The 13197-nt window shown below is 47.5% G+C and overlaps 1 protein-coding gene across 3 annotated transcripts in view; it reads right to left on the bottom strand.

Annotated features, from left to right (window-relative positions):
- Positions 1–13197, bottom strand: part of PRPF3 (pre-mRNA processing factor 3) — a 1104158-nt gene that overhangs the window by 470081 nt on the left and 620880 nt on the right. For all 3 annotated transcript variants that reach the window (XM_069649724.1, XM_069649725.1, XM_069649726.1), the window contains exon 12: positions 3328–3427. In XM_069649724.1, the coding sequence (XP_069505825.1) occupies positions 3328–3427 (100 nt within the window). The remainder of the gene's footprint in view (positions 1–3327; positions 3428–13197) is intronic.

Raw genomic sequence — 13197 nt, 5'->3', positions numbered from 1 at the left:
CGAGGATTCCCGGCCTGATGGGGAATATTCATGAGCATGTGAATCCATGCCAGACCCCATGCTGGAGAATACCAAGAGAAGTTTTATGAAGTCCAACCAGAGATCCCGTACACCCCCCTCCCATCTTACATGGAGTACTGGAAAGGGTTAATCCTTAGCCCTTTTTATCTATACCTCCTAGAGCATTGTTTCGCCCTTAACATTTAGACTTGGCTGGTGGCAGTGGTATCTACTAACTTTTCTACCGCGATTATACTATATAAACGTGGTATTGTTTTAAGCTATTATATTAGCCTCAAACTTAAACCCGCTTGACCAAATACTTTTTCTTTTGGCTCCGATCGGGGTAATGCACCATTTCTTTTTGTTAAAGTCCCTTTTTTGTGGTTACTCCAGGGTTTATTACCACGTTCTTGTGTTTTACTTTGCGCAGCAAACCAGGTTTGCCTTCTTTGTTCACTGTCTTTTGGCGGGCTTCTTGGCAGAAGCCCTCCTCTATGTGCCTGGGTGTCTAGGTGGGCTGAATGTGAGGGAGGGGTGTAGTCACCCCCTGCACAGGGTATCCTAGGAAACCCAAGTTGCACTTTGCCAAGATTGGCTGAGGTGGTTGTCCAGACTGGACACCCCCCTTGCTGCCTGATTGACAGCCAGGCTCTGTGAATGGGGGATTTTCGCATAAAAAGGCAGGTCTCTTGGGCTAGAAGTCAGAGTCGCCACTGGAACTACAAGCAACCGAAGAGAAGAAGAAGTCGGCTACTGCAACTATCCCGTCCCAGTGAAGCCCTGCTGCAGTCCTGAGCTATCTATCCTTCGATTACCAGAGAAGATCCAGTCCGGAGTCTTCTTCCCTTGAGCCTGGTGGGGACAACCAGCTCACCTTCTACAGCCAGAGGATCCTCTTCTTGGTTGAAATCGCTGCACACAGCTGTAGTGTTCCGGATAGCCATCTGAAGAGCCTCTCCTGTTTTTAAGGAGCGCACCTTTTACTCACCGTCGCTGCTGCCGGCTTCATCCCTGTGTGGTGCAGACCCCTCCAGACGTCCTCCTTTGCCCCGAAGCTCCAAGAACTGAGGGTCTGCAGGAAACTACCAGGGACAACTGCTGTGGCACCAGCCTCTTCATTGAATAAGGTACTGTGTTCTGATTGAGGAATTAGGGTGAACCCCCTTTCTTCATCTCCAAGGCTTGCCCTTGTCTTCCCTCCTCCTTATAACTGTTGCGTCCTCTGTTGACAATATCCAAGTACTCCAGGCTACGTTGAATAGTGAACTGTCCGACTGTGTGATCCTTGACAACAGGAACCCGGTTCCACTTGACACTGGCGCCGGCCTACTGACTCTTGAATTTCTGTCCATGAGTGTTCTCTGATTCTGTCTGCCTTGACAAAAGTATGCCTATGATTTTTGCCCCCAACTCTCTCTGGGTATCTCAGGTGCTAAGTGTGTTTTGCCCCAGTAACATTTCTTGCCGCGGATACGCGTTTATTTAGTAAGACCGAACTGACATTACTGTCAAAAAGTGATCGCAAGTCTATTCCTGGTAACATCTTTTGTTTCGCAACACAGGTCCGTTAAAATACAGGGTAATTACTTTGAGCTATACTGTACAAAGTGAATTGGTTGGTTGTAGTGTATTTTACGTGCGATTTAAAATTAATAGAAGTGTTGGGTCTTAAACAAACGGTTTAAAAATAAATTTACTTATATTTTTTACCTGAAACCTTGATTCAGCGTTTGCTTGAGTCACAGTAATTGTGGTCCCTTTGTGTAATCTCTGCTACTGCTCATATACTCTTGAGCTAGGCCTGGCTGCTCCGCTACTGCTACCACTTTAACATAGTAGTACAGGCTTGTACCAAAGGTAGAACTTGTATTGGCACCTGTAATCTTAATTGTGTGTAGTGGTCCCCAAGGGCACTGCACAGGATTCTGCCCAACAGGGCAGGGGGAGAAAAAAGGCCTTGACTTACCACTCCGACTAAGATTTTCCTAGATGACTGGATGGGTTAACGGGGGGTGGGGCTGGAGAGAGGTGAGTGTTGCATATGTCTGGCGAGAAGTGTCCAGGAGCTGCGGGTGCAAGGATTCTTCTGGCCAGGTCCAAGGGCAGCATGCACACCTTGGCGATGGAGAAATGCAAGATTCACTGATGCAGCCCTTTTTAGGCCACTACACAGGACGGGTATGGAGAGTTCCAGCAACACCCACAGCACCACAGACGGAAGGTGCCCTTCCAGTCGCAGTTGTAAAAGTAATTCCAGGACAGGATCCCTTGAAGCTGTGAGGCTAAATTCGGCAGGAAGGCAATTCATACCGCAAGCTGGCAACCACCAAAGTTCCGATTGCAAACATGGAACAGCGACGCTGGATTGTCCAATGCGTGGACCAAGGCTCAGAAGGGGAATCGACTTGCTGGTCCAACCAAGGGCTGCAGTACCTCTCAGGGTCTTTGGAGATCAGACAGAGATGTGATGCTGGGGCACTTCAGGAGTCTTCTTCGGATCTTCAACAGACTGATCTTCTTGGCTCCAACGATGTTCTGAAGAAATGGCTGTACAGGTTACTTTCCTATTCAAAATCCAAGCTGGAAGCAAGTTGAAGACCATCAATGGTAAGCATCAGCAGCATTCAAACATCCAGTAGTCGTCCAATTGGGGACAACTGGTTTCACGTTTGTCCCACACCGAGACTTTCGGGCACCAAGGATGTGAAGTGGGACTACATAGTCCCACCCCCTTCCTGGGCCACACACAGACAGCATTAGCCACAACAGTATTAACAGGCAAGCACATGACCTTATAGGAACTTTCCTGTCCTGAAAAGACTGAGCATACCAAAAATAATACAAAAACTGTAAAGATGTAACTGCTGCCAACAGCTTGTCTTCAGGTAGATCTATAAGGAACCAAAATTCCCATGTGTAAAAAGCTAAGTTGATACAAAAGTATCAACATTGCACTGCAAGGTGCTGTGTGCAATGTTAAAAAGCACAATAATTCAAAAGGAAAACGCTTCCCAGTACTGATAGTCTGGACTGATCAGTTTCCCCATAACAATGAACCAAGGTCACGACAGGATACTAACGGAGCAAAAATATTAGGGTTCTATAGGAAACTATGGGGGAAAGTTACAAAAAGAAAATCTTTCCAACAATAATTGACAGCATATTCTAAGCTGTGTGACCTATGCCTGGTCACCTGAGCAACTTGTGTGCCTTCATGCTTGTGTGCTTCGAGTCCCAAAATCTATGCATAAACTGTTGGATGATTATTTGGAAAATGAGCAAGGAAGGGGCCGTGTTCCACTACAAATTCACTGTCCAACCTACTTTTGTCTCTTGGCCATCTGTGCACGAACATGAGCTTCCACCTTCGTGGGGTCCTGAACCGCTTCTGTCCCCAAGACTCGCATCAAATTAGATATTCGTACTACAAAGAAAGCAAAGGCGTGATTAGATACAAAAAAAGAATAACTAGGTGGCTAATTCTATTAAAGTATGCACGTTTATACTTAAATCTATTGACATACAGCAGCCCTGATGTCTATTTAGACGCAACTCACCTGTTATGGTTGTACACAATAGGTTTACATTTTATCATTTGAAATCGCTGAGACATAGCCTAGGAGCGCTCACAAGACAGAAAACAAAAAAAGAAAGATGCCAGAGATGTGTACAGAGGACCATCATGAAACAGCTCGCAAAGAAAAAAGCAGTCTTTAAGCCACGTTTAAAGCAAGCAAGGGAAGCACAAGTCCTAAGATCAGTCGGTAATAGTTAGGACAGTTTTTCTCAAGTCCAACTATGGGATTAGCAAAACTAGTGAACTGGGAAAGTACAAGATGTCACTCTTAGTATAAGGCTGTACCACCCGAGTATATGGTAGCATAAACAGAACAGTCAGGCTTATCTGAGAGAGAGGGCTGTAGAATCAGTACAAAGAAGTTGTAGTACACATGGTCCAATAAAACACTATGTATTGTAAAAATAAAAGTGTTTATTAATACAAGTAGACCAAGGTAAATCCTGGATAAATAAGTACCATCACAGATCATATAAACACATAAAAACACCACACCAAAGCATAGACCTTATTTAGAAAGCAAACAGTATTTCTCGGTATGCCAAACCTTCTTATACACATTCAGTATAGGTCACACCTATTCTTTGGGAGTAAAACCTTAAGTTACTTTCAGATTACTTTACTTACCCTGTCAGTTATTTAGTTGTGATGCTGGAAATGCATTGGAGGGACAGGGCCTCCCTGTCCTTGTCCTGTAGTCCTTTTTTATTTGTGTTCTGTATTTTGTTCTGCCCAGGAGTCCATGTGGGACTCCTGGCAGTGCAGCTCTTCCCGTTTCCGGTTTGGTGTACAGACCCATGGGATACCGCTATGGCACCCATGGATGTGGGTCCAACCCTGTGCCCCTAGTGTATGTTTCTGGGCACCTGTGTGTGGCCCACAGAGCAGGGTATGGGCTGGTGGCAGCTCCATGCTGAATTTGACAGGTGCTCCGAGTAGCCTCCATTTTGGGATACCCAGGCCCTGCCATTGGAATCAGTTGATTCCTGATAGGAAACAAGATGCCCCCTGTGGCCTCTTACTTTCTATTGCCTGTTATCTTGTTTTCCCAAAGTCCCAGGAAGCCCTGACTCTATCCCTTCACCACCCCACCCCCGCCCCGACTGGATGTTGGGTGGAAGTTCCATATATGGTGGTGATGTGAAGTCCAGGCCAGACTGGTTGGAGCCTTCCCAGTGACTGTATGTTGTGGGGTACACCCTGTGGGTGGGACCTGGGTGAATGGAGTGTGTGACCAATATGCACTTCTTGTTGTGGATGTCTGGTTTCTGGTGTTTGACACAATGTTTGAGACAGCGCTGCCCGAAACTGGTATGAATGCAGTGTGCAGTGTTGAATGGCTGGGTACTTGTCCCAATACACATTCCTTGTTGTGAGTGTCTGAGAGGGAGGAGAATGGCCTGAATGCACCGTATGCCCGATTGGCTGACTGCTTGTTAGGCAGAAACCTGTGCAGTTCCCTTGGGGAACACTGCAAAAGATTTAAGACTACAGGTAGAGCAGTAAACCCCTTTGGTAGCAGTCTGTACCACCCAGATTTACCTGGTAGCTGTGGCTGAGCAGTCAGACTTCTCTCAAGAAGAGTTAGGCAGTATGTAAAGTATACACAATATGTACCAAAACACAATAGCACAAGCAAACACTGACCAGAGCTTGGTTTCAAAAGTATATAGTTATTTATTTAAAATACACATAAGTTAAAAACACTCTAGCAAAAATATAGTAAAAGTACTTCAACACAGTTATAATGAAAGTAGATTCAATCCTTTCTCCTATCTAGACAACTCTAGGTAAAACACCACTTAATTAAAACAGAGGTGAGTGCTTAACGTTAGATGACACTCTAGTAGTTTCCAAGAAAGGGAGAGAAAAAGCAGAAATGGGTTAGACACACCACTCTAAGGTCCAGAGCACTTGCAATAGGCTTACAGAAGAATAAAGTCACAGGTGAGCAAAAGTCACTAGGCAGGGCCCACTCTTAGAGTAGCCGGAGCGAAAATGTGCCCAAGATCACACTGTTAGTTAGAGATTCAAAGTCTTGCAAAGAGTCAAAAAGAGGTTAGAGTGGCTCAGAAAGTTTAGCCAAAGTGTCCCAGGCACTCCCAGGTTCGAAAGCCGGGGACTAAATCTACCCCGTACAGTCGGTAGCAAGGGAAGCCAGGCAGAACACAGTACCTTAAGCGGAAAGGATCCTCCAGCGGTGGCAGTTGTTCCAGGCAGTGGCAGCAGGGCTCGACGTCGGTCAGGGGAGAAGAAGTTCTCGCTGAAGAGCAGAAGAAGAGGGTCGTTGCACTGCCCGGGAAGAAACCAGCCGCGGAGTCCTCCGGTTAAAGGGTTGGTGCCGACTTTCGCGGTATGGGGGTAAAGTGTGGTATTCCGGTTGCCGGGGTGCTTGGCACAGGCAAGGCGGCCACGAGATACCTCAAAGAACGGAAAGAAGGCGAAAACTGGTTGTCCCCACCAGTCAAGGGAAGGAGCCACTCCGTTAAGAGTTCTCCTCGGTCGTCGGGAAAAAGTGGTGAGACGGTTCAGCAGGGCTCCACCGGGTGGTGTCGTCGAAGCAGGTCGGCTCAGCTCTTCCCTCGTCGGATTCTTGGTCCTGTGGCGACTTCTGAAGTCCCAGTCCCCAAAGCCCTGCTTTTATGCAGCAAACCCCCATTCACCCAGCCTAGCTGTCACTCAACCATGCTAAGTGGTGAGCCGGGCGGCTCACCACTTGGGCCAATCAGGACGGAGTGCGACTTGAGTTACCAAGGTAACTCAGTCCAGGGTGCCTAAATCCCCCTCCACCCCTCCTAAGTACCCCAGACAGAGTGGCACCACTTTGGAGGGCTTCTGTGGAGAAGCCCGCCAAAAGTGGAACAAAGGGCTCCACTTTGGGTCAGAGTTACAGAGGCGAACACCAACGCCATTTTAGAATCAAGTTTTGGCAAAAAGTCCCAACCGGAGTTATAAAAATAAATATATAAACCGGTGGTATGTTTAAGGCTACCGTAAATAAATAATTAAATGTGTTAGCCTAAAACAATGGGAAATCCCATAGGGAAATATTCGCGGTCGAATATAAAAAGTAGTTTCCACTGCCACCAGCCAAAACTCGATCAGGGGGGACGGAGACGTGCCCCCTCGACTAACAGACCCTGGGGCAATCGAATTGCCCCAGCCAGTACGTCCACAATATGATGGTTTGTACTGGTTCTGTTCAGGATTCAAGACTAGCAAAGTCTTTGGTGACTTTACATGCCCTGGGAGACAGTAGTCAGTCCCAGGGTATGGAGTCTATGTTGGGGAGTCCCTAGGACACCCCTGGGTCACGGCACAGAGGGTGCTGTGTGACCCACATCACAAAAATACATGAGGCCCTATGGAGTAAAAGACCCCATAGCCCATTCAACACAAGGTTTAACCAAGAAAACACACTTCAACATGTCCAAGAGTGAGGGTAAAAGAGTCTCACTCTTGGCAGGAGAAAAAAATTAAACCCCAGAAATCCAGCAAAGCTGCTGGGGGACTCACTAGGTAGGGAAATTCAGCCTAAACAGAGAATTCTCCCTAACACTCGCCCCCCCCAGACTAAGGGACAGGAGGATTTAATCCACTCCTGGATGAACCTCATACCTCTAGTCGATGATATACATCCTAGAGAGTCCATCAGCATTTTGATGGTGACACCCTGACCTGTGCTCAATGGTGAACTCAAAGGTTTTCTTTTGCAAGCTAAAGGACCTACACACCCTTTGAGGAACATCAGTCTTTTTGTTATAGGGGATCTGGTTGACCAGTCCCTCAGAAGTTGGTACAACTTCTGAACCTATGTTAGGCTTTTTGAAGGGGTCCTTATAAAGGATTCCCTTAGATCTAGAGGGGCCTCCAAGGTTCCTCACCACCTCTCTTGTGGGAGCAGGTTGGGTCTTAGGCCTCTTGGTTGGAGGGGTTGGGGTTAGGCAATGTACCTGCTTCCCCTTCCTCTTAGATCTACCCTTACCTATTTTAGGAGTTCCCCCCCTAATATTAGGATTTGAGTTGGGGTCTTCAGTAGAAGGTCCAACAGTCTGAAGGTTTTTGGCCTTAGACTTTTCTTTTCTGGTTTTCCACCAGCACTGAGAATTACCAGTTCTCTCGGGTCCAGATAGGGGCCTAGTTGGTCTATCCACCTCTTCCTCAGAAGCAGGGGGAGTCAGAGACTCTGAGACTAGGGGAACAATGTTGGAGCTTGGTTGGGGCGCCCATGTTCCTAGCATACTATCCGGAAATGTGCCTGGGTTAGAGGTCAACTTACTAACACCAGGGCTTGTAGTGGGGTTCTCAGTAGAGGGTCCCACAGGCTTAGAAGGGTCCTTCAAGGTAGCCTGTCTAGCCAATTTGGTTAAGTTCTGCTTCTCCATACTGGGAGGCCTGGGGGTATGTGACACTACTCCTAGAGTTCTTAGGTCATTCCCTAACAGGACCTTCCCAGGTACCTCAGTCTGAACACTGACAGGGATCCTCACTGTCATGTTGTTACACTGAATGAGGGCTGGTAGGATAGGAACCATTTGGACAGGGCCTCCAGACATCTTAGTGGGACCTTTGGGTGCTTTGGCCACATCCTCAGGTTGAAAGAAGCTTTCATCCACTACTGTTCTGCTGGCCCCAGTGTCTCTCCTGGCAGGAGTATCCTGGCCATTGACAAGAACACTGTCCACATAATACACCTTAGAGTTAACAGGTAGGGAGTTATACACAACCCTATTCTGGGGACTAACCAGACCCATAGGCTCTAAGTTTACAGTTGCTTGAAGACCCAAGGGTTCTTCAGCAAAGAGTTCAAAGTGGGCACTAGCCATCTGTACTTCATCCTCAGGAGTGAAGGCTAAGGAGACTGTGCTGATCCCTGCAGGTTTACCCTTGCACTTGGGATCTCCTTTGATATGGTCAGTACCCTGACAGACATAGCATTGTCCAAATGCTCTCTGGAAGGGTGGCTTGTTCTGACCTCCTTCTGGCTTGTGGCCAGAAGGTACAGTAGCCTGACTAGGTTTCCCATGTGGCTTACCCTGGTTATTTTGTGGTTTGGGGCCCTCTTTGGGATAGGAATTATTAGAATTCTCTTTGGAGTCCTTTTTAGACTGTTTCTCCCCATCCTTCTTCTGAGTTACCCCAGAATCCTTGTGAGTGGCCCTGTTGGCAACCCACAAGTCAGCAGCCTTAGCTAGTTTCCGGGAATCCAATTCCTTGGAATCAGCCAAGTGTTGTCTGAGCTCAGGAGAGCAGGCATCATAAATAGTCTCCAACATAAACAAATTCTTCATACCTTCATAAGTGTTCACCTTGTAACCCTTAATCCATCCCTCTAAGTTTTTCAAACATTCACTCACCCAGGTAGCCCAAGGGGTACCATCATGCTTTTTGAGGCTCCTAAACCTCTTAAGATACTGGGAAGGGGTCTTCCCAAACCTAGCTATCAAAGCTAGTTTCACACATTCATAGTCCTTCCTATCCTCCTCCCCCATCTCCATTACCACATCAGTTGCAACAGGGGGAAGCCTAGAGAACAACCAGGTGAGTAAGTCATTTCCTGTGATGTTCTGGAGCCCATGATTATATTCAAACAGAGACAACCAATCCAACACATCCAACTTAGGCTCATACATACCAACCAATTCTTTAGGCATCCGGGGTCTTTTAGGACTGGAACTTCTAGAGGAGCCAGAGAGAGAAACATTCTCAACAGATAATTTCTTCATTTCTAAGTCATACTTGAGCTCCATTTCCCTTAGCCTTAGTTCTTTGTCAGTTTGAGCATTAAGTTTCTTATACTCCAATTCTAGCTTCATTTTCTCCAGTTCAAAGTACTGAGGACTAAATGTGGGACCTGGTAAAGGTCCAGTAGGTACAGCAGGTAGAGCAGGCAGAGGCCTAGGGGGGACAGTTACAACAGCCTCACCCTCCTCTTCTGACTCTTCCTCAGAAACATCAACATTTTGCTCCATGTTAACTTCAACACTGTCATCTACAGTCGCTGGAGTGGTAGGTTCCTCTGAACCATCACCCAGACTTTGGTTAGCTAACAATCTTTCAATCAGCTCCATTTTCTTGCCCTTAGTCAGGAGATCCTTATGTTTACAGAGCACTCTTAAACAATCAGCAGTTTTGGCTGCAAGGGACTCTTGACTATAGCTTTCTATAACTGACATGTTAGAGGTTTTACTTTTTCAGTGCTAAGCTTTGTGGTTAGTTGCACTAAGGTATCTAAAGCACAATAAAATGTATACTCAATACAAATCCCACCGCTGTACACCAGTGTTAGGCAGAAACCTGTGCAGTTCCCTTGGGGAACACTGCAAAAGATTTAAGACTACAGGTAGAGCAGTAAACCCCTTTGGTAGCAGTCTGTACCACCCAGATTTACCTGGTAGCTGTGGCTGAGCAGTCAGACTTCTCTCAAGAAGAGTTAGGCAGTATGTAAAGTATACACAATATGTACCAAAACACAATAGCACAAGCAAACACTGACCAGAGCTTGGTTTCAAAAGTATATAGTTATTTATTTAAAATACACATAAGTTAAAAACACTCTAGCAAAAATATAGTAAAAGTACTTCAACACAGTTATAATGAAAGTAGATTCAATCCTTTCTCCTATCTAGACAACTCTAGGTAAAACACCACTTAATTAAAACAGAGGTGAGTGCTTAACGTTAGATGACACTCTAGTAGTTTCCAAGAAAGGGAGAGAAAAAGCAGAAATGGGTTAGACACACCACTCTAAGGTCCAGAGCACTTGCAATAGGCTTACAGAAGAATAAAGTCACAGGTGAGCAAAAGTCACTAGGCAGGGCCCACTCTTAGAGTAGCCGGAGCGAAAATGTGCCCAAGATCACACTGTTAGTTAGAGATTCAAAGTCTTGCAAAGAGTCAAAAAGAGGTTAGAGTGGCTCAGAAAGTTTAGCCAAAGTGTCCCAGGCACTCCCAGGTTCGAAAGCCGGGGACTAAATCTACCCCGTACAGTCGGTAGCAAGGGAAGCCAGGCAGAACACAGTACCTTAAGCGGAAAGGATCCTCCAGCGGTGGCAGTTGTTCCAGGCAGTGGCAGCAGGGCTCGACGTCGGTCAGGGGAGAAGAAGTTCTCGCTGAAGAGCAGAAGAAGAGGGTCGTTGCACTGCCCGGGAAGAAACCAGCCGCGGAGTCCTCCGGTTAAAGGGTTGGTGCCGACTTTCGCGGTATGGGGGTAAAGTGTGGTATTCCGGTTGCCGGGGTGCTTGGCACAGGCAAGGCGGCCACGAGATACCTCAAAGAACGGAAAGAAGGCGAAAACTGGTTGTCCCCACCAGTCAAGGGAAGGAGCCACTCCGTTAAGAGTTCTCCTCGGTCGTCGGGAAAAAGTGGTGAGACGGTTCAGCAGGGCTCCACCGGGTGGTGTCGTCGAAGCAGGTCGGCTCAGCTCTTCCCTCGTCGGATTCTTGGTCCTGTGGCGACTTCTGAAGTCCCAGTCCCCAAAGCCCTGCTTTTATGCAGCAAACCCCCATTCACCCAGCCTAGCTGTCACTCAACCATGCTAAGTGGTGAGCCGGGCGGCTCACCACTTGGGCCAATCAGGACGGAGTGCGACTTGAGTTACCAAGGTAACTCAGTCCAGGGTGCCTAAATCCCCCTCCACCCCTCCTAAGTACCCCAGACAGAGTGGCACCACTTTGGAGGGCTTCTGTGGAGAAGCCCGCCAAAAGTGGAACAAAGGGCTCCACTTTGGGTCAGAGTTACAGAGGCGAACACCAACGCCATTTTAGAATCAAGTTTTGGCAAAAAGTCCCAACCGGAGTTATAAAAATAAATATATAAACCGGTGGTATGTTTAAGGCTACCGTAAATAAATAATTAAATGTGTTAGCCTAAAACAATGGGAAATCCCATAGGGAAATATTCGCGGTCGAATATAAAAAGTAGTTTCCACTGCCACCAGCCAAAACTCGATCAGGGGGGACGGAGACGTGCCCCCTCGACTAACAGACCCTGGGGCAATCGAATTGCCCCAGCCAGTACGTCCACAATATGATGGTTTGTACTGGTTCTGTTCAGGATTCAAGACTAGCAAAGTCTTTGGTGACTTTACATGCCCTGGGAGACAGTAGTCAGTCCCAGGGTATGGAGTCTATGTTGGGGAGTCCCTAGGACACCCCTGGGTCACGGCACAGAGGGTGCTGTGTGACCCACATCACAAAAATACATGAGGCCCTATGGAGTAAAAGACCCCATAGCCCATTCAACACAAGGTTTAACCAAGAAAACACACTTCAACATGTCCAAGAGTGAGGGTAAAAGAGTCTCACTCTTGGCAGGAGAAAAAAATTAAACCCCAGAAATCCAGCAAAGCTGCTGGGGGACTCACTAGGTAGGGAAATTCAGCCTAAACAGAGAATTCTCCCTAACACTGCTGAATGCCCTTCTGTTTGCCTCAGTGTGACCCAGCAGAATGAAAGATATGAACTAGTATATCTGGGGGCCTCTCACTGCTAGAATTCGTTCAGAAGCTGGAGTTGAAAATAGAAATTGAAACTAAAGCTGAATCTCGGAGCCGAGCCTGAAGAAGGTTAAAGGATGTCTCCCTTCACCGAAATCCAAAAGCCGCCAAGACTGATCCAAGAGAGGACCTGGATAGGCGCCCTATTCCCGTGCTCTGAGGGACCATCGAGCACTGCTAACCTTCGCCGAAGCTCCCTGGAAGTCAGATCCCCGAAAGGCTGCCGACCGGAGATTGGGACCGCCGAGGAGAACGAAGATAAGCACTGGAAATTCAGTCCACTGTCGACCAGGGTTTGCAGGTTTGCTATAACCGCTGGAGGCCCGTCAAAGCCGTGTTGCCCAGATACGGGGACCGCTCGACGCCATGCCATCGATGACTGGAGCCGCACACTCCATTGCCTAAGACTTTTGATTCACGGATGCGCTCGTCCGCACTGCCGCTGACCTTATCCCGCCGGAGAAGGCCAGGCCATCGACACGCCGAGGAGTATCCGCCCTTGCTGGGCCCACAGTTCTTCAAACTCTTTGCGGTCCTGAACTGTCGACATTGAGGTGCCCCGCACGCCTCTTCCTTGCAGGACGTCTTCGCTCCGTCGTCGACGAGCACCGCTGGGACCGAAGCTGCCGCCTCGACGCAGAGTTCACTTTCTTCGAGGGATCTCGACAATCCGTGGCTCCTACTTTGAAGGGAGCCGCTCAAGAAGGACCCGTCGACGACGCGTCGTCAAACTCTGCCATTGCAGGTACATTGGCGTGGTAGAAACATTATAGAAGGTGTTAGGCAGAAACCTGTGCAGTTCCCTCTAGGACCACTGCAAAAGATTTAAGACTACAGGTGTTTGGCAGTAAACCCACTTGGTAGCAGTCTGTACCACACAGATTCACTTGGTAGCTGTGGCTGAGCAGTCAGACTTCCCTCAAGAAGAGTTAGGCAGTATACAGACTATTCACAATAGGTCAAGAGCACACAATAGAACAAGTAAACACTGACCAGGGCTTGGTGTAAAAGAGATAATTATTTATTTAAAACCACATCTAGAAAAACACACAGGCACTAATAGTAAGCAATTCAAAAACACGGTCACTAAAGATATACACTCCCTTAAAAGAATATTAGA

Source organism: Ambystoma mexicanum, chromosome 1p, assembly GCF_040938575.1.
Source record: "Ambystoma mexicanum isolate Mex_15411 chromosome 1p, UKY_AmexF1_1, whole genome shotgun sequence".
Lineage (NCBI taxonomy): Eukaryota > Metazoa > Chordata > Amphibia > Caudata > Ambystomatidae > Ambystoma > Ambystoma mexicanum.
This window is presented reverse-complemented; position numbering and strand designations above follow the sequence as displayed.